Below are 24,321 nucleotides of genomic sequence, written 5' to 3'. Positions count from 1 at the left end.
AGTACACAACCAAACACACACACACACGCACACAGAAGTACACAACCAAACACACACACACACACGCACACAGAAGTACACAACCAAACACACACACACACACACACACTGGCAGACACACGTCCTTTCACCTGCTGATTTTGGGTTTAGTTTAGAAAACAAAAGGAGACGACCTCAAATGAAAATGAAGGAAAGAAAAGTAATTAAAGAAAGAGGAGAGGAAGTAAAGAAAGGAGAGATAGGAAAGGAGTTAATAGAAAGGCAGTAAGGAAGGAAGGGAAAAGAATAGAAAGGAAAGTAAGCAAAACAAGTAGAGGAAGACAGAAAGGATAGGTCGGAAAAAGATGAAAGTAAGGAAAGGAGTGTGAAAGGAAAGAAATGATGGAAAAGAGATGAATAAGAAAATGAGTGACGTCAAGGAGAGAAAGGAACAATAGAAAAGAGAGGAATTCACAAAGCCCAGTGAGAAAGGAAAGATAAAAGGAGAGTAAAGGAAAGGAGACAACATCAAGATAAGAAGGGAGTAAGGAAAGTAAGAAGGAAATAGAAAGGAAGCAAATAAAACGACGGAAAGGAGAGGAAATAGAGGAAAAGGGGAGCAAAGGAAGTAGAGAGGAAAGGACATAATGATGTGCAAACATACAAACCACACACACAAACATACAGCATGCATCATAATGTAGACACACACACACAGTGTTGGCAGTAGCAGGCTGACAGATTGTCCTACAATAGAGAGGGATGCTCCTGGGGGGTTTGATTGACAGGAGGCCATTCATTCACTGAACATACACACTGTAACACACACATAACTTACACTTAACACACACATACACACACAGTAATACACACACACACACATGAGTCCAGATGATGTCACAGAGAGACAGATTCACCTTCTGGACGGCCAAAGTTAAACAAACACATCCAACATGGAAATCAGGCTGATTTGGAGTTGTTGTTTGCGAACAGTTTCCCCTGATTCCAGTCTCTGTGCTAAGCTAGGCTAACAGTTCCCCCTGCCTCTAGTCTCTGTGCTAAGCTAGGCTAACAGTTCCCCCTGCCTCTAGTCTCTGTGCTAAGCTAGGCTAACAGTTCACCTCTGCTTTGTCTCTGTGCTAAGCTAGGCTAACAGTTCCCCCTGCCTCTAGTCTCTGTGCTAAGCTAGGCTAACAGTTCCCCCTGCCTCTAGTCTTTGTTCTAAGCTAGGCTAACAGTTTCCCACTGCTTCCAGTCTTTTTGCTATTGCTATCTACTTTACAGTATTTTATTATTTTACAGTATTTTATTATTTTACATTATCTTTATTGTTTTACAGTATTTTATTATTTTACAGTATTTTATTATTTTACATTATCTTTATTATTTTACAGTATTTTATTATTTTACGGTGTTTTTATTATTTTACATTATCTTTATTATTTTACAGTATTTTATTATTTTACGGTGTATCAGTAACTGTTTCCTCTGGTGGGCGTGAAATGTTTCGGGGAGAAAAAGCTCTGGATGTTGTTCTGTTTCCATCTCAGTGTGTTGGATCGCCTCCTTCGAGGTCATCATCTGTCGTGGGAAATGAGAGCTCCGTGTGTGTGTGTGTGTGTGTGTGTGTGTGTGTGTGTGTGTGTGTGTGTGTGTGTGTGTGTGTGTGTGTGTGTGTGTGTGTGTGTGTGTGTTGTGTGCCAGCAGTGAGGGAGCGCTCTGATTGGCTGGGAGGAAAACAATGTGGTTAATGGCGACTGTTTCTCCTCTGAGTCACAGGAGACGTTTGTTTGGACGCTGCTGCTCGAGCAGAAATTTTAAATAGATTTAAAGAAGAAAGTCGACAGTAGAATCCCGAGTAGAAATCCTGGTTAATCTCTCCCCGTCGGAGCGGCTCACATTCTGTCTCCAGGAATAAAGTCCAGAGAGTTGACGTGACGGAGCAGCAGGTGATTCAGTCTGACAGCCGGGAGGAAAGAAAAGGTTTCCTCTGAATCTCTAATGTTCAGTTCAAAGACTTCTGTAAGAAACAGTACTTCTGGGTCACGTTAACCGTTAACAATCAGGTCCTTTTACTTAATGTGAGAGTAGTACTACTGCACCGTAAGGTCCTCCAGCACCAGTTAGAGTACACGTTTAAATCAAGTCAAACCAAAGAATGTGAGAGAAGTGATTTTGTAGCTTTCTGGTGCTTTTGATCATCATCACATGATCTTCATCAGTTTATGGAGATGAAGACGATCAATTTCCTTCTTCTGAGTAATTTAAAGACTTACTTTGTGTTTAATTTTTACTCATTCATTTAAAGAACGGCAGAAATGTATCACAAGTAAAAGGAAACTACTACTACTACTACTCCTCCTCCTACTACTACTACTACTACTACTACTACTACTACTACTACTACTACTACTGTAGTGTAAAACCTGCAGAGCACTGTGTTTAAATACATGAAAGCAGAGTAAAAGTCCAATGTTGCATAAAGTGGAAACAGTGACAAATAATGTGACAAAAATAAACTATATAGGAAATAAAATCATCAAACTTTATTTATTTATCTATTCAGCACATATTTATTTAGACATACAATACAAATATTATTAGAATAATAATAATAATAATTGATTATTATTTTATTATTATTATTAGAAGAACAATTGATTATTATTGTTATTGCATTAGTATTATTAGAATAATAATAATATTTATTATTAGTGTTTTATGATTATTAGAATAATAATACTTGTTTATTTTAATTAGAATAATAATACTTGTTTGTTACTGTTATTATTGTTTTTATTATTAATAATAATAATAATAATAATAATAATAATCAGCATTATTATATATTATCATTATTAGTATCTTTACAGAGATAAATCACATAAACAGAGATAATCACCTGTTCAGTGTGTCTGAGTCTCGTCCTCCTCGATGCTGTAATACCTCAGGGAGCTCCAGCAGAGGCCTCCACCTCCCCACTGCTGCTCCTCAGGGACTCCACACCTCCTCCTCCTCCTCCTCCTCCTCCTCCTCTCTATCTATCAGCTGATCATCCTCAGAGTGTGTGATGTGTTTTCACCTGAGGCTTCAGTGTGAAGGAACACACCTTCCCTCTGCTGGGAGTCTGTTTACTGTCTCTTCCTCCTTCCTTGAGGTCTCCTTGTGTCCTTTTGTTCCTCACTTTTCTTTCTGTTGCTCAATTCCTTTTTCTTGTTTCCTTTCATTTTTCTCTCCTTTCCTTTCCTTTTGCTCCTTACTTTCCTATCCTTCTTTTCCATCCTCTTTCCATCCCCCTTTTCTCTTATTTCGTGTCCTTTCTTACTTTCCTTGCCCTCTTCTCCTTCCTTTTCGTTTCCTTCCCATTCTTTCTTGCTTTCCATTTATTTCATTTTCTTTACTTTCATGGCTTCTTTCTTTTCCTCTTCCTTTTCTCTTGTTTCCTTCCTTCCTTCACCTTCATCTCCTACCATTTCTTCCTGTCCTTTACTTCCCCTCCCTTCTTCCCCCCTTTCCTTTATCCTTTCCTTGTTTGTTTCCTTCTCTCTTGTTCTCTCTTTTCTTTTCCTCGTTTCTCTTTCCTTGTGTGTTCTTCCTTCCTTCTTCTTGTCCTTTCTTTGATTTTTCAATTCCTTTTTTGTGTTCCCTTTCTTGATTTTCCATGTTCCTTTCCGTACTTCCTTTTCCTTCCACCTTTTATTATTTCCTTTCCTTTCCTTGTGTGTTTCCTTCCTCTCCTCCTTTTCCCTTATCTTTCTTCCCTCCCTGTTTACTTCCCCCTTTTTCCTTTTCTTCACACCTCTCTTTTCTTTCCCTTTACATCTTCCTCCTCTTCCATCCTCCTCCTGTGTGTGTGTGTGTGTGTGTGTGTGTGTGTGTGTGTGTGTGTGTGTGTTTATCTATTTATCAGTCATGTTATTGTTATTAACAGCCATCGCCGTGGCGCCCCGCTGTGCTGCCGGCGCTCAGATTGGACGCTTCCTCTCCTGTGGGCTGATGGGAAAACAGCCCCGGGGCGTATTTGTGTGTGTGTGTGTGTGTGTGTGTGTGTGTGTGTGTGTGTGTGTGTGTGTGTGTGTGTGTGTGTGTGTGTGTGTGTGTGTGTGTGTGTGTGTGTGTGTGTGTGTGTGTGTGTGTGTGTGTGGTCGGCAGTGTTAATGGCTTCCTGCTGATTCTTCTTCTCTTGTTTTTTCTGCCCTCCGGGTACAAACACTCATCCGTCCATCTCTCTCTCTCTCTGTGTCCGTCAGTGGCCATCTTGGATCTGATCGACGGTCTCTCAGATGTTAGAAAACACACGTGTCACCGACTTGAGTTAAATGAGACTCTCGGCTGATTGGTCGGTTTCTCCTCTGACAGACTCTGTGGTTTGGAGGTCTCATATCATCTTTCATAGTAAATTGATTATATTTATGTTTTGGTTAAATCACAGACTGATTATATAAGAAGTGGACGTAGTCGTCGTGAAGTCACACATTGATGTTTTGAAGCCTTGAGTTCTGCGATTTTAGTCGTCGCCATGTTGTTTTATTGGCAACCAGTGAACAGGAAGTGACCATATCTGGACTGAGGAGGAGTGACGTAGAGACACCGTATACGTCTCTGGTAGAGACCTGTCAATCACTGTGTAGCCCCGCCCTAAAGCATCCCCTGCTTTATGGTCTGTTTGACTCTAAATGGACCATAAGTTACAAAATGAACATCATGCTGTATTGAAGAAGACTTGAAACTAGAGATTGAGACCATAAACTCATGTTTACAATGTTTACTGAGGTAATAAATCAAGTGAGAAGTAGAGTCATTTTCTCAGACTTCTATACAACCAGAGGAGTCGCCCCCTGGTGGTCACTAGAGAGAATGCAGCTTTAACACATGAAGCATCGGCTTCACTTTTCAGAACCGGAGGATGCAGCCTGGGTCAAACAAAAGAAGATGCTTGATATGATTTTGGAAGGTTTTTACTATTTCCTGCCATTTTGTGGACCATGTTGGAGTTGAATTCTCTCTCTCTCTCTCTCTCTCTCTCTCTCTCTCTCTCTCTCTCTCTCTCTCTCTCTCAGGAGGTGCTGTTGAAGCGAGCAGCCGACCTGGTGGAGGCTCTTTACGGGATGCCACACAACAACCAGGTGAGTCATTTAAACACTCAGACTGGCGTCATGTTGGGAGGATTCTGCTCCTCAGGATTTACCAACCGGACTTTTTATAGACTTCTTATTAACTGTGACCATCTCCCACAATCCTTCACCACACTGTGGCTGTAATTATAGAAAGAAACTTACTTTAAAAACAATGTCATTGACTTTAATGTGGTTTCACAGAATCCTCCGGCTTTGATGTCTTTAGTTTGGTTGAGTTCAAACCTTCACATGAGTCATTTACTTCCTCAAATGACTCGATTAATTCTCTAGAACTCCTGCTGGACTCGTGTCCGTCCGTCTGCTGCTTTTTACCTGCAGGGCTTTTTTTTACAGCAACTTATTTAACTCAGATGATTCAGTTCTTAAATTATAATTAACTATAACCTGCCCCCCCCCCCCCCCCCCCCCCCAGGAGATCATCCTGAAGCGGGCGGCCGACCTCACCGAGGCGCTCTACAGCGTCCCTCGCAGTCACAACCAGCTGCCGTCTCTCACCGGCTCCGCCGCTCACTCGGGGATGATGGGAGTGAACTCCTTCAGCAGTCAGCTCGCCGTCAACATCTCCGAGGCCTCGCAGGCCGACCAGGGTGAGGGCTCCACTACCCGTGATCCTACTTCAGTAGGGTCCAAAAGAGGCCAGGAGAGACCAGTAGAGTTCATCAGGCTGTAGTAGACCCCAGTAGAGTCCAAAAGACTTCAGTGAAGTCCAGAAGAGCCCAGCAGAATCTAGCAGACTTCATTAGACTTTAGGAGAGACCAGTAGAGTTAATTAGAGTAAAGCAGACTTCAGTAGAGTCCAATAGAGTTCAGGAGAGACCAGTAGAGTCCATTAGACTGTAGTAGACCCCAGTAGAGTCCAGGAGAGAACCCGTAGAGTTCATTAGAGTAAAGCAGACTTCAGTAGAGTTGAATAGAGTTCAGTGAAGTCCAGTAGAGTCCAGCAGAATCAAACTTAATTAAGAGTTCAGGAGAGACCAGTTTCAGGCTTCTTGGTCCTGGTCTCGGCTGGTCCTGGTCTCTGCTACTGTGCATCGACGTCTCTGATGAGCAGAAACAAACAAACTGTCTCTGCAGTTTGAAAAGTGTTGATGTCAGCTTCACGAAATTAAAGATGTTCGTCATAAAGTTCAGGGCACACACACACACACACACCCACACACACACACACACACCTACACACCCACACACACACACACACACACACACACACTCATGTCCTTACAATAGCATTATTGTTTTCTGCATCAGGGTTATTTTATCTCCCTTACGCTTCACCCACTTCTTCTTCTCCTTCTTCTTCTTATTTGTCTCCTTCTTCTCCTCCTCCTCCTCCTCCCTCTTCTCCTTCTTCTAGTTCTCCTTCTTCTTCTTCTTCTTCTTCTTCTTCTTCTTCTTCTTCTTCTTCTCTCTCTTGTGAAGTGGCTCCTGTGCTTCCTGTTGAGACCGTTCTGGTTGTGAACCCTCTCTGAGTTTCATCTCTTTAGCTCAGATCACTTTTCTTCTTCTGTTCGTCATTCTTCATATATATCATTTTAAACTAATCGAGGGACTATTTTCAGCGGTGGATTAATCCACATGTGGCGCTCTAGTTGAGTATTTGTTCGTGTGATTGAGTCAGAATAAACTATGAAGGAACGTTGTGTTTTTAATAGAGCTCTATGGGAACATCAGGACTCCTGTTAGTAGACAACACTCACTGCTGGTTTGGGTCTGAACATGAAGAAGTTTCCTTTTTCTGCTTCTGTCACGGCCGTTCAAGGAAAACGTGCAGCAAACAGCTTGTGAACACGAGTCGACAGGAAGCAGATAGAGCTGCTTTTACTCCCCCGACACCCCCCCACCACAACCCCCCCACCTCCACCAAACCATCGTCTGCTTTCCACATCGGCCCGGCAGCGAACACCTTACAGGAATCTATGAGGTCATGGGAAAACGAGGCTGCAGCCGCGCAGAAAATTCATAACTCGGTAGTTTATGTGCTCTCCGGTCGGAAACATTACACCGAGGATGTGACCCCCCCCCCCCCCCGGTGTGAAGTGTGAAACGACTCTTTGTGCCCCCTCGCAATTATCCTCCGTGATTAAAACATTAATAAAAACAGAGGCTCTCGAGCCCGGGTCTTATCAGACGGACGAGGAGAGTAATTTACGGCGCTAATTCGGAGCAGCTCGGCCTGCCCAGTGTCAGGTGAAGGAGTGAGAAGCTTTGGTCTTATAAGAAGGGGGGGGGATTAACCTCCACATTTATTGTCAGGAAAACAAGAAAGTTAGGATACATTTTAGCTGCAAACTGCTGCTGTGGATAATAAAACACAAACACACACACACATACACACACACACACACACACACACACAAAGAAGCAGTTTGAGTCTCTGATGATGTTCAGAGCTGCAGCTCCATCAGAGGAACAAATCCACAGACCTAATGCGACGTGTGGTTGGATTTTTTTCAGCTAACAAACATCAATTATATTTTACGAGAACTCCTACAGGTTTTCCTCTGAAGTTTCTGCATCTTGTAATTATGACTCAGTACGTCACAGTTATGACGTCATTAAGTCCATTTTCTATTTATACAACCCAAAAATCAAGTACAAACATTATCATTTATCCTCAGAAGAATACCACAAATAACACTTAAATACATGTTAATGTCATTGTTCTGTGTCCTCTTGTGTAAATATACAGAATATTATAGAACAATAAAGCATCCAGCGTCTCTAATTACAAGAAAAGATTTCTGCTTAAAAAATAATCCCTACATAATACATAATTAGAAGATAAAAACGACTATATTTCATCTTTTTTTCTGCACAGATTTGCAGCTCCTCTGCAAGACGAAGACACCTGATTTAAAAACGCAGCACTGAAAACTGCAAGAGTCCAGTTTCTAAATGAACCGGTCCACTGTTACAAAAGTGTCTTCAGTGTTTCTGACGGTTTACTCAGTGAAACCAGTCCGTCCACCAGTTCATCGTCAGAAAGCCTAAACAGCCGACACATGTTTCCGTTTGAGTCGTCGGTGTGGATGTCGAAGGATGTGATCTCCTGCTTCCCACGCTGCTGTGGACGAGGAGCGGCAAGGAAACACACCAACGCAAAACCGCCGCACAGAAACGTTTTATTCTCTTAATTTATTGTTGAAGAACAATCCGGACATTTAGTGGACTGAGCTCTCGACGCTCTCCGGGCCGCTCCCTGCACTGTTTCCTCCGACATGTGTTTCCCATTCGCCGGCTCTCCTCGCTCCCCGGGCAGCGCTCCATCAGCAGCTCCTGCTGGGAATTGCGTTGGCCCGAACCAGGAAGTGTGTGGGGGGGGGGGGGGGAGTGGACGAGGGTTTTGGGTGGGAGGGGGGGGGTAGAGCTGTAATGTGCTACTTGGCACACTGTTGGCTCTGCTCACTGAGCTCGGGCCGAGGTTTCGGTGGGAACTCGGAAAGCCTCTTGAGGGGATCACAGGTCAGGCTGAGTGCTGCGGGGGGAACATTGGTATTCAATGCATCTTGGATGAGGGTCAATCAACGGGAGCAAGGGGGGTAGGGGGGGGGGGGGGGTGTTAAGGTAAGTACAGCGCAGCAGCGAGGTGAGGGATGAAGGGCAGGCTCGGGGGGGGGGGGGGGGGGGGGAGCTGTCGGTGATGTCACAGCGAGGAGGTCGACGAGATCGAGAGCAGACAGTCCCGCAAAAACACTTCACTTTACACGCAGGAGTTCATCATGAGGTCCACTGGGTTCCTTATCACCAAGAACCAGACCCGGTACCCTGAGTGCTGTGTTAGCTCTGATCACACAGTGCATCATCTTCATCTTCATCATCATCAGCATGACCTGAACTGTGAGGTGGGATGATGGTTAGTTTTAAAACGATGAATTTATGAATGGGGTTCGGTTCTGAAGGTCTGAAAACGTCTTATGAACTCCGGTGATCAGATTTATTCGTACAATATATTAGGTTTCTTTGTTGGGGGGAAGAAGCTGAATCTAGAAACTGGTTTCTCTGGTTGAAACCCCCTAGAAAAGTTGTTGTGGTGTAAACTAATCTTCTCCAGTTTGAGTAAATTCCCTTAAACTCTTTAAGTATCATTTAAAGTCTTTTGTGTCATTAAGCTGCTGGTGTTTTTCAGAGTAAAAGTTTCACTTTATTTCATCTTATTTGCACCTCCCTTCCCTTATATTCATCTTTCTATTGTAAACATACAAGTAGAGAGTCTACAAAATAGAAACATCAAGTTAAACAACATTGGGCTGAGACGAACTCTGATGTTTTCACGATCAGGTGACCACAGTCTGGTTTTATTTCAGGGTGATTTAAGCCCACCTGGCTCAGGATGCAGCAGCTTCATAAACACATGAAGAAGAACAGGTCTCATCCTCTCTCTTGACAGCAGCTCGTGTTTTCCCTCCTCGCAGGTTACTCCCGTAACTCGAACAGCGTGTCTCCTCGCGGCTACGTGCCGAGCTCCACGCCTCAGCAGTCCAACTACAACACCATCACGTCCACCATGAACGGATACGGAGCGGGGATGACCAACCTGGGCGTACCCGGATCCCCCAGCTTCCTCAACGGATCCACCAACTCTGCTTACGCAAGTGAGTCCGTTGAAATGTTTAATTTATATATAAAAAAAACAAAAAACTAACCTCATCCAACTGAGAGAGAGCAGGAAGGAACCACTTCCACTGGCTGAAATCTTTACAATCCAAAACACACTTCACTGTTTATCATTTCAGGGAACAACTTGATACTCTGAATTATCTAAAGGCTACTTTTAGTAAAGAAAATGTATCTTTATTCACGACTGAAACATTGTTTGTGAAAGTTACGGCTGAAGCACTGAAGGAATTTAAGTGTCAGTTAAAGCAGTTGAAGTGTGGGCATTGAAAGGAGTTGAAGTGTCATTTCAAGTGTAGGTGATAACGTGTCAGTTTAGTGTGAGATCAAAGCAGTTGATGTGTCGGGTGAAAGGTCACAACAACATTTAGCTGAAGTATTAGAGGATGTGTAAGAAGTAAGAGGAGTCGAAGTGTCAGTTGAAAGGAGTTCAAGTGTCAGTTTAAGTGTTTACGTGTTGGTGTACAAGTTATTGGAGAAGTGAAAGTAGTGAAAACATTCAAAATGTTTTCTTCTTAACCCCAAAACTGAAGTTAGTTGAAGTGTATTTACTGAAAGCAGTTGAAATGTCAGTTAAAGTTCAACTATAAGTTGTAAGTTATTGATATGTTTTGGTGGATTTGTGCTCGAGGAAGAAAATCTGATGTAATGAAGAAAAGGAAAGAACATTAATTTGTCTGAGAGCGATTAAAGTAATTATCGTTGTCAAACGATCTGATTGTAGAACAAGTAAACATGAACGAGCTCGTAGCAGATGTATTTATATTGGCACATCAAACACTCTTTAGTTTATTTTTACATCGTAAGATATTCTGCTCGGCACATTTCTTGGTCGCAATTGTTGAAAATTAAAAGGAAAATGTTTATTTATGTGATGTGTTGCGTTAAGAAAATTAGAATCAGCTGATATTTAATCATGAGATTCTTTAAGTTCTTGAATAGTCGGCCTCAAACATCCCGTCCTGGTCGGGCTGGAGTCTTAAATCTTGATGTTGTTGTATTAATACCTTGAATATGAGCTGAAGTTGAAGTACTTCTTGTATTTTCACTTGATGCAGAGCAGTCGTTGTTTCTTCCGGTCGAGGCGTTGTTGTTGTGCACAGAATAAAGAAAGTGAATAAAAGTGAAGCGTTTCCCGCTGCAGGAGACGAGTAGACGCTTCAGTAGTTCTCAGTCGGGGCCCCGTTGTTCCTCTGAAACTTTCCCTCTGATTAACGCGCCCGGAGTCGGCAGAGCTGCTGCTTTTGGAAGGATCGCAGGTGTGTTTTTGGAAGAAAAAAACCCGGTAAAGTCTAAAAACTCGCCCGGCGGTGGGGAAGCGCTCCATTGTTTTTTGGCTTCCGTATCAAAGTGCCTCAGCGAGTCTCAGCGAGGCTCGTTTAGAAGGTAGCGGCAACTCTGTGCCAGGTGATGTTGTCGTCTCTGGCGACCAAAACAAAAGGTGGGCTCACACATCTCGCCTGGCTGAGCTACAGTTTCCCTCCTCCGAGGGTCTGAATGTGTGTGAGTGTGTGTGTGTGTGTGTGTGTGTGTCGACCGAACATCGCCACGCATTGTTCATCTTCCTCCTGACTGTCCCCCTGTCCATCCTCCTCCTCCTCCTCACCTCCCCTCCTCCTCCTCGACTAACCCCACTAACTATCCTTCACCGCATCCCTCATGCACTCACGCTTTGGGCCGAATCCATTAATATCAGCTGGAAAAAAACAGAAAAACAACAAGAAGGAGCCAGCAAAGAGAGGAAATGTGAGGAGGAGGAAGCAGCGATCCAGGACACACTGATAGCTTGTTGGCAGGAGAAGATAAATCACATTTACATCCTCCCCCCCATTTCATTTTACAGTTCCATTTCCAAACGCTGTCCTTGAATCATTCACGGACTCACTGTGGTCCATAAAACTCTGTGAACATCTTCTGAACTCGTCTTCTTTGCTCTCTGTCAGAGATTGAGATGTTCAGATATCAGGTCTCATGTCTGTGTGTTCAGAGAGCTGGAGTCAGTGGCGTGGATAGCCTAGCTTAGCATAAAGACTGGAAGCAGAGGGAAACAGCTAGCCTGCTTTAATAAAAAAGAAAGGACACCAACCAGAGCTTTTTCTGGACGTTAGGTCATTTTATTTTTTTAAAGTTCTTCACTTTTGAAACGGCAGAAATTCTATTTAGAATTAAAGGTCTGTACAGTAGCTGTTCTGGAGCTTTCGGTCATATTACATGATCTTCATCAGCCGCTGGATTTGTCAAGCTGTCATTGGAATTCCAAAACAAGATAAAAAGTCTGAAGAAATCCTCAGAAAAATAAATAATCTGACAACTGGAGAAACTCTAGTTGATGAGGAAGATCAAGTTATTTGATTGAAAGCTCCAGATACTAAATGGACCTCAAGGTGAGATTTTATCATTCAACATTTAACTTAATAAAAAATTGACACTATTATAATAACTAATACAGCTATAAAACTATAACAAAGTTACTAAACATTACTATAGTCTCAGAAAATGAAAAAAAAGAAAAGCCCCTGCTTCCAGTCTTTATGCTAAGCTAGGCTAACAACACCCTGACTCCAGCTCTGTACGGAACACACACGGACATGAGACCTGATATCTGAACACCTCAACTCCATGTTGAGACTGAATCAGAAACCAGTTATAGCCACAAAAGACACAAATGATGGGTTTATTAAAAAAACTAACACTCAAACACACACACACACACACACACACACACACACCTGTACAGTTTGTGTGGACGAAGCTGCTGCTGCTCTCGGGTTGGGATCAGGTTGTTTTTTTATTTTTTAAATAAAAATAAAAGTCCTTCAAGTTATGGATCAACTTTGCCAGATGTTGCAGCTGTTTGTGTTTTCGGAGCATGTTTGTTCCTCCAGACCTCTCGGCCCGATCTGAGCCCCCCCCCCCCCCCCCCACCTCCTGCATGATTCATCTCCATCCGATATCACTGTCTGCCTGCTGGTTTATATACCGTCAGCTCCTCCTGCAGGACTCCTCCTCCCCTCCTCACCTCCTCCTCTCTCTTCCTCTGCTCCCATAGGCCCTTATTCATTCTCTCCTGTCCATATGGTTTCTGCAGTCAAACAGAAGAGCGCCTTCGCCCCCGTCGTGCGGCCACAGACCTCCCCGCCCCCCACCTGCACCACCAACAATGGCAGCAACCTCCAGGGTGAGCATCCCACCCCCCCACCCACAACCCCCCCACTCCCGCCTGTCAGCACCCCCCCACCCTCGCCCCCCGTAATGATAATAACTCTTTATTTGTTACATGTGGAGACCTGCTGTTTGACACTCGGACATCAAAGTTGATCCATAACTTTTCTGGTGTTTTATTCATCTTATTAAATAATGTTTGTCCCTCACTGAGTCCTGACGATGACAAACATCTAATAATTCAACATGCTTCAGACGCTAACAACATGTTTCAGGAGTGTTCTTGCAAAAAAAAGGGGAAAACTGTCCAGAAAAATGAATAAAAAATACTATTTGGGGAAAACAGACATAAAATAACACATTTATTATACGTTTTGTGTCATGAATTAAAGGAAACCTGTTTTCTTTGTAACTTCTGTTTCTCTTTGTGAAGCTTAAGAACAAGTCTTATTTTCTCAAGAAGAATTCTAATAAAGCTTTAATCGTGAGAATTTTCATACATTTAAATTCTTCATGTTAAAGGTTGGAACCATCAGTAGATGGATTTATATTTACTGATGTTTGATGATGGAAAACTTTGCTAAATTTCAATTATTTTAAGGTTTTTAAGAAGTATTCATGTCGTCATTGTTTCCTTATAATCGATACGATGCCAGATCTCTATAGATATAAATAGATAGTCACATCTTCATGAGGTCGGGTTGCTGAGGTTGAGAGGACTACGAGTACAAAAACAAGTTTATCTTTTTAGGAAAATAAACGTTTTAGGGTTCAATAATAGCAACAATGTAACTTCATACAATAGAGTCCGTTACCTGATGGTGCAAACCAATGAAAGACAGTCAGGGTGCGACTGATTTTGTAAAAGTTGAAATGAGGACTTATCTTTATGGATGCGACCTAGAGACCAGCGTTCATGCTCTCTAGTCACCAGACCCTCAACGTTAGCCGTTAGCTGTTAGCCGTTAGATGTTAGCCGTTAGCAGCCGGTGGGCAGCACAGTCCTGATTGGCTAACGGAGCTAACAGCTAAAGTTAAGAAGAGGTTGGTAATGAAGCTAACACTTTTCGGTGCAGCGTTAATTAAATAAACGTAAGTTGGACTTAAACCTGCAAACACTCAAATACTCTATGCTGTCCCATTTTAATGAACTTGTTTTCAGAAAACTAAACTTGTCGGGCCAATAATGAGCAGAATGACTTGATGAGATGACACTTCTTGTAGAGAAGCTTCTTCTTTGTCTCCAGAGAGACGGAGCGCTCGTCCACATTGGTTCCTCTGACATTCAGCAGAGAGACGAGTTTATTTCTGCTTCTGATTGTTTTGTTTTGTCGTTGAGAGAAATCAAACTGAGTGTTTTGTCTGGTCGTCTCTCTCAGCTATGGCAGGTCTCATCGTGCCCCCAATGTGAGGAGGGTTACCAGATACCGTCAGACCACCACCCACACCCCCAACCACTGATGGCCCCGCCCACATGTCAGCCACACAAAAAAAAAGAACCTTCCCATCATCCCCTCGACCGACCCACAATCCACCACTGCAGCAGAAGACAAAGTTTGACTCTTCATCCATTAATTTGACCGCCAGTCGACGTCATCGTGGAGGTGAACTGTGGGGGGGGGGGGCAGTGTGTGTGTCTGCAGTGTGTGTACTACATGTTGTGTTGAGTATTAGTTGTGTTTGACTTCAGAAGTCTGTGGAGACTAAAACAGGTCTCGGATCAGTTTGAACCACTGTGAGACAGGAAGGAGGCGTGTCCACCGGGAGCTTCTGGTCACTCATTGGCTAACAAGTCAATCCGGTTTGAGCTGGTCAGAATTAAAGGGCCAGTGCGCTTCTATATTTTAGTAATTTAGTACAAATCACTGCTAAATATTTTGTAAACCATTATTTTTTTCTCATTTCCTTTTTCTCTATATAATATGAAATAATGCTACATGTTGTGTAATCTATCACAGTAACCACTGCTTTATTTATTGTTAAAATCTATCTTCACGTAAAGGAGTTCTGCATGAGACCAGATCCTGTAGTCAGGTATGGAGGACTCACCTGAACTTGACAGGTTTTTATTCTCGATTTAATCCAAAGACTCAATAATAAAGAAATGAGTTAATTTAATTACATTTGAAAGTTTTACGCAACAAAACATCTTGAAGCCTGATGCTGATTGGTTCAAGTGAGGTAACAACTATAAATAATAATAATAATAATAATAATAATAATAATAATGGAGATTTGGAAAAAACTTTATTCAACTTAATTTAATTTGACAAACTTAAATTTGTCACTCAAATGACAATTTATTTAAATCAACACAAAGAACAACTGCAGACTTGATGTTCACTGTGATGGATTACACAAGAGCAGAGTGGAAATGAGTGGAAACCAATGGAGGAAAATAAAACATTAAAATGTGCAGACATCATTGACATTCAAACATTAAAGCACACTGGTCTGGTGCCCGAAATATTAAAATTATACATTTTTGAAAAAAGGCTACCAGTGTCTCTGCATGTTTTAATTAAATTATTCCAAATTGATTATTTATATAATTAATTGTATTTATTTATTTCACGGGAAAATCAACCTGCAGAGAGAAAATGAATATTTGTCGACATTTCGTCTGCTTCTACTTTTCTTATTGTTGCGTCACAACGAAGTTCATTCTGCACCTTTTTAAACGTCATCACGCAACAATACATGAATATTCGTCTCTGCAGATTCATTTTCTCAACAAGTCTCATAAGAGTATTTGGTTTTGTAGTAAATGAGCTAAAATATGCAAAACAGCGATTCCTTTAACAACGAAGCGATTCAGAAATGATGTGTGAGACGCAGAGTGACTGTGTTCAGGTTAAAACACGTTCTTTAGTCTCTTCAGTTAATATTTCTCTCACCGGATCAGAAGCTCTCGGTGGATTCTGAATCTGAGTCTTAACCCGTCAGACGTGTTCTAGATTTTCAATCAGAAATATTCCCAGTGCCCCCCCCCCCCCCCCCCTAAAGATTAAAATCACATCTTCTGGCGTTTAACAGAGTTTGTCTCATATTCTAAAAAGGAGGAAAATGCAGTAATTTTCTAAAGAAAGAATCAAACGTCCTGCAGAGAGAAGAACAAAAGTTACAATAACTGAATGAAGTTGAGGCGGCCCAACTTTTTCTTTTTATTTTGATCATTTTTTATTTCCTTGTTTTGGACGTCTCTCTCATCTTATTGTTTAATCCAGTACAATAGTTCTGTTTCAGGTGTGTTGAGTGGTAGATTTTAACCAGAAAAAGCTTGCAGCCGTTTTAATCACATTTAGGTACCAGATTCTCTTCTTATTCTTCTGACTGTGCTTATTTTATATGTATTTATAAAAAGTATGTTTTTGGGGGAGTTCCTTTTGTGATTTTAGGCCTGAATGATAGTCTCAAATATATATATATGTAAACACATTTGATGTCTTAATACCTTTTAGATATTGTAAAAAGAGTGAAGTGAGAGGAATTAACCCTTTTGTAAAAACAAAACAAACAAAAAAAACACGTCACGACACGGTCGCCCTGTTTTTGAAAGCAGGACGTAAAAAAAAAACAAAAAAACGCTTTCATCACTTTTGTATAAAAATGCTTTTACGATATGATATTTAACTTTTTGTAAACAGCATCATTTGTGTTTCCCCTGGTTCTTCTCGTCCTTTTGTGTATTATTGTGAAATGTATAATCATGGTTCTTTCTTAATGCACTATTCTTTTGTTGGGGCACTTAATAAAGAGCAATGCATCTTAGCAAAAAGAAGAAAAAAAAGCTAAAAGTAACAAAAAAAGACGAAAGCAAGAGCGATATGCACCGATATGGTTTTTTTTTTTCTGCCGTTGGGAAACGGCAAAAAAATCCTTGTCATGTGAAATTTTTATATTTCAGAAGCTTATAACGATCATAATATTCCTCCAGTCTTTACTTTTGGACCGAGCGTCTCTCTTGGTTTCGGTGTTTAGGAGACGATGTTTTATCCATCTTAATATTAGACCCGATCCTCTCGTCTTTGTGTTTTTTGTCGTGAGAATGAACGATTTAAAAACAGGCAGCAGATTTTTAAAACTAAAGGTTTTTGGGTTCACTGATCTCAAGGAAACTTCCATGGACGTCGGTGTTGTTGTTGGTGGTTCCGTCCTCGTCGTCGCACACAATCTGGATCTTTGACTTATGCAACTGTGTTCCTGTTCTGTGATCAAAACGTTTGGAGGAATCAAAAGAACTAGAAGTCGTGTTTTTGATGCCTTACAATCGACAACTTCTCTTTGTTTGACAAAGTTTTAGTTCTGCAGCGGATTGTTTTTTTATTTAAGTCTCCAGTCAAACTGTGAGAACTTCTTTTTTTGTACCAGATGTTCGTCCCTCAGGTTCCCCAAAAAAACAAAGTTTGCATCATCAGCACTGACCTGAAAGAGAAAACGTTAGCAGTTAGCAGTTAGCCTTCCAAACAGCAACGCACAGCGCCCCCAAACCACACAGGAAGGAACTACAACACGATCTGGGACGTTACTACAGAAGCGCTCCTCGTTCACCATCTTTAAATATTACTTCTACGGCACGTAAATATGATTTAACATCTCACAAACACAAGAAATGACAATAAAATACATTATTCATTTACAAGATTTGGATATGAAATTACACAAATCTCATAATTTCGATGTGTTCTAGTAAAAATAAAATAATTAAAAGATCTGAATTTCATATTAATGAGAAAATGAACTTAAATGTTTCACAATTTCGAGATTTATATTTCAAATAAAAACAAAAATAAACATCTTAGAATTCTGACAACTTTGTGTTCATATCTCAGAATGAAACTCATCGTCTGTTTGATCAGAATCTCTTCTTTTACAAGAAAACTATCAGAACAGTTTCAAAAATCTGTAAATTTACGAGACAATGTTTCTACATTTATAACATCTGTATGCTACAGTCACACGAATATTAAAAAGGTGAAATGAAAAGAAGACGTGAACTAACTCTCTGAACGTCTTTGACGTGAGGGAAGGAATCTGAAGTTTGGACGGATTCAACTTTTTTGACTTTATGCAAATCCAGCAGGACGTCAGTCTCTGCACAACATCAGCCAGCTGGTGGTTGAACATCTGTCCAGTGTCTTTAGGAAAAGCCATTTCTTTCAGCGACACTAATGAAACGCAGCCGGTGAACAGTCACACCTCGCCCTCAACGTGAACGTTTCCGTCTCCACCTTTCGAACAGCTCGCTGTAACGTTTTTTTATTTCATTTTATTTCGGTCACAGTTGTAGAAAGTTTGCTTCTCACCGTCCTGGTTTTCAGCCGACGTTTTAAAAAAACTGCAAAATATACTTTTTTCGATGTTTTACTTCAATGTGATAGAGGGCAGAGGTACTGCATCTTTGTGAAATATGAAATATATCATCAAAGTATATCAAAGCACAATGTTTAATTAATGTCTTTAGAATACAAACTAAAGCTTTCTTTGGTTTCCTGTCTCGGGCCATGCTGTAAATAGATGCATGTCTTTTTTTGTTTTTTTTCCTGTGATCCAGTGCTTTTTGTACAGAAACAGTCTAATAAAGATTACATTTGGCTTGAACTCTCAGCTGTCACGAGTCTATTTGTAAAAAGTTTAAAATGTGTCATGTTGAATGTGTCACAACGTGATTATAAGTCAATGCAAAGAGGCCAAGTGTAACATGAGCTCTATGTGTACAAACCATAGGACAGAAAACACCATCGTTGCCATATTCATGACGTTATGAGTGTTGATGGAGCTGCTACGATGTTAGCGTAGCCTAGCACCGATAGATCCAAACTCAGAAAACAAACATTCTAACAGTTGTTTGCTTGTCTTTTAGCGGACAGAACTAACAAAGCATGAACTCAGACTTTTTACAAATCAGCATCATTATGAAGTTGATTCATCTTCTTTTTTAACCGTTAATTAATTTGCCGAAAGTAGTTTAAGTCCATGTAATGAATTAACGAGAAACATGTAGCTGACATCCACGAGATAAAGGTAAGAAAGGGGGAGAAGGGTTAAGGTGAAGAATATTGAGCTTAAATTAGGCTGTTTTTCAGAATAAAAGTTGCATGAAAGAAATCACCTGGAGTGACTGAAGGACCCGGTGGGACAAAAAAAACGACCAAACTTTTCCAACATCCAGCAGAAATATTCTATGATGACGAAATGATGAAACTGTTGGCGGAGGACGGTGAAGACGGAGCTCTGACTGAAGGTAAAAACATCAGCCGGACTTAAAGAGAACCACGTGGAGGTTTGTGTGGAGGACCAGATTCAGGAGGGTCACATGGAGGCTCGTGTTGACAGTCACAAATCCTTCTCTTGAATCCACGAGACCACAGACACACGTTTAAAGACGGACAGGTTTTATGAACCGATGACGACTGCAGAGTCACATTTTTGTACCGTGAAACTTTCAGATTTTACAGGGAAGCCAAAAACCTGAGTCTAAGTCTGAAGCACTGGTCAGTAATTTAATTCCCATCTGGAGCAACATCCTTGTACTTTAATGGGTTTTAAAAACAAATCGGTTTAGAGTAAAATTTGACTTTTGTCTTAAAATGGACTAAATCAAAACAGTTTTTACTGATCTAACAGATGGAAATATGTTAATTGTTAAAGAAACATAACAAACAGGCCTATTTATTATATATGATGCAGACTCCAGTGGTTTATTGCCTCTACTTGTTCACCTAGAGTCAGATTATCTCCTTTAAAAGTGAGCCGAATGACCTTTGATGAGCTCATGTCTGCAGTGAACACGTTGATCTACAGACGGCCGTCACTGGATCACTTTAGCACTGAAGAGAACTTTAAGACATGATGTTTCTCAGGCAGGTTCTGCAGCATCTGCTACGATTTCAAAGTGGATTTATGGACGTTTATTCAGGACGGACATCAGAGATAACGACATCCTCGGACAGTGTAAGTCAAACTGAATGATATCTATACGTCTCTCATGTCTGTGTTCACATGTCACTGAGCTATGAAAGGAGGAGGGAGAGTTTAGATTCAGATCTCTTCTGTAATGTTAAAGAGTGAGTGAAGGAGACGAGGGCACACTGAATCAGAGGCAACATGAATCAAAACATTAAAGCAATGTATTTTTATTTTGCTGATTTTTCAGATATTTGGTTAAATTCTTTGACTTGTTTTGAATGGAAACTTCACTGATGTTTTGTCCATAAAGGCGGTGAAATGTTGTAAAAGACTGGGACAAATAGATAACCTGTTAGTGACAGATACACATGTTAGAGAGCTAGTTAAGGTACTGGTACCAGGTAGAGGTCAGCTGATGTATGAAGGAGGGCAGGAAGGTAAAAGCAACCTCTGAAATGAGGGAAGTGTGTGTGACTGGCAGAGGTAAAAAAAACTTTCCTTTCAGAGTGTGATAAGTGCTGAAGGTCAGCAGTGGTCTTTATCAAGCCTGTAGTTCTGAGCAGGAAGTCTGGTTTCCATCGTGGAGGACCAGAACGGGCCAGTATCAGAGACTGCAGCAGGGGGGGGGGGGGTTGGTAGCGCTGGGCCTGCTGAGGCTCCGTTACAGGCACAATTAACTTCCACTCCACCGTCAGCACCAGCCTTGATGAGCTGTGGAGTCGGTTTCTTGAAAACGCAGCACTCGTTAGCGCAGAGCGACGCCGAGGCTACGGCAGCAAAACTCCCAAAGAAAAACCTCTGACCCTCCCTGAGTCCACACAGCATCAGCCAAAAACTCCTGCTGCAGCTGGAAGAGCTAAACATCAACCAACTCTTATTTAAAGAGAGAAGAAGAGCTGAACACTCAACACCTCTTGTTCACAGAGAGAAGAAGAGCTGAACACTAAACACCTCTTATTTAAAGAGAGAAGAAGAGCTGAACACTCAACACCTCTTATTCACAGAGAGAAGAAGAGCTGAACACTAAACAACTCTTATTCACAGAGAGAAGAAGAGCTGAACACTAAACAACTCTTATTCACAGAGAGAAGAAGAGCTGAACACTGACCAATACTTTTTTCAACACGCTGTATACTATTACTTTTTGTTTTTTTAAGACTTATTTATGACAAACTATGCTATGACTTCTTTCGACATACTATACCGTGACATCTGTATGACATTTTTCAACATACCTTAGTATGACTTTTTTCGACATTTTATTCTGACTTTTTTGACTTTTTAAAAACTACTTTTGACATACTACACTATGCTTTTTTTTTTACAATTTCGACTTACTATACTGACTTTTATAACTTTTTTTTAACAACAACTTACTATACTCTGACATTTTTCGACATGCTATACTCTGACTTTTTAATTAGTTTGTTCGACATGCTATACTTTGACTTCTTTCTCAATTTCATACAATTCTTTTGACAAATATATTTATGCCTTTTCTCCACTTACTATAGTAATAGTTTATAGCATGTCATTACAATGTCATAAAATAGTATACCATTTAAAACTCATAAGATGTGTTATAGCATTCCATAAAAATGTATTAAAAAAGTCACAGTACCTTTTGTCTTAAAAAGTCATAAAAGTATTTCATTAAAAAGTTAAAGTATAGGATGTCATCATAACAACTAAAAGCATGTCAAAGTATAGCATGTCGTAAAAATATCATACAAAAGTAATAAGTCAATAATAAGTTTAAAGTGCTCAAATTAATCTGGGATTGATTTGTTTTCATCTCAGGAACCGGTTTGTTCACAGCATCTGCAGCGAGCTACGGGAGGGGAGAAGGTCAAACGTACCCGCCGATGTTTTGGTTTCAGTAATCGTTGAAGTATTTCTTAATCCGTCAGTTGAAGAGGTACTACAGAGTGAGTGCAGGTGCGTTTGGTTTGGGGCGAGTGGAATGGAGTTATTATGTCACTGCTGCTCTCCGTACATCTGCGCTCTTAAAGAATTAGACCGTTTCCTGTGAGGTGATGATGTCATTGTGATACGACTGCAGGCCCAGTCTTACATTTTTCCGTGTGTGTGTGTGTGTGTGTGTGTTGTTATAAAGCAGTGTTCAGGACTGACAGGGTGGGGGGGGGGGCTGTAAGTCATCTCACACAGGAAGAGCCCCCAGCCCGGCCCTCGTGATGACACCCGAGCTCCTCGCCAACTGGGCTCGGATCTGGAGAAGGTACGTAAATCACTCGTCCAGGAGGTTCACACTCGCCAGCCTCGTTTTCCTGTGAAAGGACAAGGTTCTGGATGAGGTTTGGAAATATGATGTGGGTCCATCGAAAACCATGTGTTGCTCAACATCCACTCCGTCAATAGAGAGAGAATGTTTCAGAGAGAGAGAGGGCGAGCAGTTTGTTCATCGCTAAGTGGGACACCTGAAACCAACTATGCAGGACTCTGACAGACCAGGTTCAGGTACAGTTAGGTATCTGCTGCACCAAATACTCATCCAGGACCAATTGTGGATTAATCCGCCACTGAAAATAGTCCCCAACAAATGCATTTCTTCTTCCTGTTTGTTTGATAAAAACATTTCGGAAAGATGTATTTCGTCAGTAGAAGCCTTGTTGCAATAACAAAACAACAACAAACATAATATGTATCGGCCGTAATGGCCCTTTTTGTTTTGGGATCAGTTTATAAGAAGGCTTTTTTGTAGCCAGTGAACAGGAAGTGACCATATCTGGACTGAGGAGGAGTGACGTAGAGACACCGTATACGTCTCTGGTAGAGACCTGTCAATCACCGTGTAGCCCCGCCCTAAAGCATCCCCTGCTTTATGGTCTGTGTGACTCTAAATGGACCATAATGTACTAAATGAACATCATGCTGTATTGAAGAAGACTTGAAACTAGAGATTGAGACCATAAACTCATGTTTACAATGTTTACTGAGGTAATAAATCAAGAGAGAAGTAGAGTCATTTTCTCATAGACTTCTATACAACCAGAGGAGTCGCCCCCTGGTGGTCACTAGAGAGAATGCAGCTTTTAAAACACTTCAAAATCGGCTTCATTCTGCAGAACCGGAGGTTGCCGCCTGGTTGCACCTCTAAAAACATGAGTCTCACGTATAGTGCAGGCCATAAATAAGCAATGCATATACATTTATACTTTGTGTGTGTCGCCGTGACCCTGAACCATCTTGGTACCACAAGACCCTGAAACATAAATCCAACTCTTCATGCTTAACAGGCCACACACACACACACACACACACACACACACACACACACACACGCACACTGGTATGAAACGAGGCTAATAAATAGAGGCGGGTGCAGACTCCCCTCCCGTTAAACACACCATCAGATCCTTTAACAGTTCCCATGAAAAGTGTTCAGTATGTGCAGGAATATGGAAAACGTTTCCTCCTCCTCCTCCTCCTCCTCTTCCTCCTCTTCCTCACCTCTTCAGTGCTCGGGCCAGTTGATTTTGGAGGAGAGACTTTGTGCACACAACACCTCCTGGAGAGGACAAAGAGGCGAAGCACTAGAGTACACTTTACACCTGCTTCCCTTCTTCATCTGTCTTCATTTTTCTGGAGGAGGCAGGATGTTTGGCTTGGCCGCGACCTGCACCATGACTTAATCCCTGGGTGCTATTGTTAAATTTCTTCGAGCAAAAAAATTAAATAAATAATGAAAACCAAATGCGGCCGAGGGATCCCCCCCCCCCCCCCCCTCCCCCCAGTTTCAGGTTTCAGGGCCTGCGCTTTAACAACGTCACGTTTCCAGCATCGAGGCCAAATAACTCACTTATGTTTCCCTTGTAATATTACGCCAAACATGAGATCTTTACTTTGTCAAATCTGGTAAGTATCAAACCAACTGTATCAATAGGAAAACAGTTTTAATAAGCATTCCCAGGCGAGGGCCGGGGAACACCTCTCACCTGGAAGCTATTAGAGCCGACAGGAAATGGAGGCAGAGATCGAGTGCTTCCCAATAATGTGTGTCCCCCCGGAGAGAGGAAATATGTAGATTCATCATAAAAACATATCTGAGAGCTCGGACTATAACGCAGGAGAGAAAAATCAGCAGAGACAGCTGGGCACCTCCAGCCCTCCAAGATAATATCGCACAAACATCTGTGGCTGCAGCGCGCAGATAGCGTTTCATCGCTCATGTCGTAGCATCTCTCCTGACAGTCAGACTGTAAACACCTTCTCCAGATGGACCCACGAGTCTATATGGAAGACCAACTATCCCAAGAAAAGGTTTACAGTTTTGATTGGATAAAAATTGAAATATTAAAGGCAACATTTTAAATTGTTTAGTCAAAGATTATGAATTAATATTTCATTAATGTTGACTCTGTTTAATTATATTTGTATTAATATATATTAACCATTGCTCTACTGTCTTACTGCTTACTTATTTTTTTCTATATATATTTATGTCCAGACATAACAATTAATGGTTAAAGACAATATTCCTACTCAGTTGGTTACATGG

At 41.4% G+C, this 24,321-nt stretch overlaps 1 protein-coding gene across 9 annotated transcripts in view; it reads left to right on the top strand.

The window, feature by feature from the left end:
• The window catches only part of LOC142964722 (transcription factor COE3), a 126,753-nt gene extending 112,331 nt beyond the window's left edge, over nucleotides 1-14,422 (top strand). For 3 of the 9 annotated variants that reach the window (XM_076105216.1, XM_076105213.1, XM_076105211.1), the window contains 6 exons: nucleotides 5,040-5,105; nucleotides 5,530-5,704; nucleotides 9,530-9,709; nucleotides 10,795-10,809; nucleotides 12,730-12,909; nucleotides 14,273-14,422. In XM_076105216.1, the coding sequence (XP_075961331.1) occupies nucleotides 5,040-5,105; nucleotides 5,530-5,704; nucleotides 9,530-9,709; nucleotides 10,795-10,809; nucleotides 12,730-12,909; nucleotides 14,273-14,304 (648 nt within the window). In that variant the 3' untranslated portion in view covers nucleotides 14,305-14,422. Of the gene's footprint in view, nucleotides 1-5,039; nucleotides 5,106-5,529; nucleotides 5,711-9,529; nucleotides 9,710-10,264; nucleotides 10,268-10,794; nucleotides 10,810-12,709; nucleotides 12,910-14,272 lie in introns of all 9 variants that reach the window. The other 6 variants (XM_076105212.1, XM_076105214.1, XM_076105217.1 and 3 more) reach the window with 6 other exon arrangements.
• The last annotated feature ends 9,899 nt before the right edge of the window (nucleotides 14,423-24,321 follow it).

The sequence above is a fragment of the Anarhichas minor genome, unplaced genomic scaffold (assembly GCF_050575085.1).
Source record: "Anarhichas minor isolate MPS153535 unplaced genomic scaffold, ASM5057508v1 ptg000031l, whole genome shotgun sequence".
In the NCBI taxonomy this organism is placed as follows: domain Eukaryota; kingdom Metazoa; phylum Chordata; class Actinopteri; order Perciformes; family Anarhichadidae; genus Anarhichas; species Anarhichas minor.
Note: the sequence above shows the minus strand (reverse complement) of the source record. Positions and strands in the feature narration are given on the sequence as shown.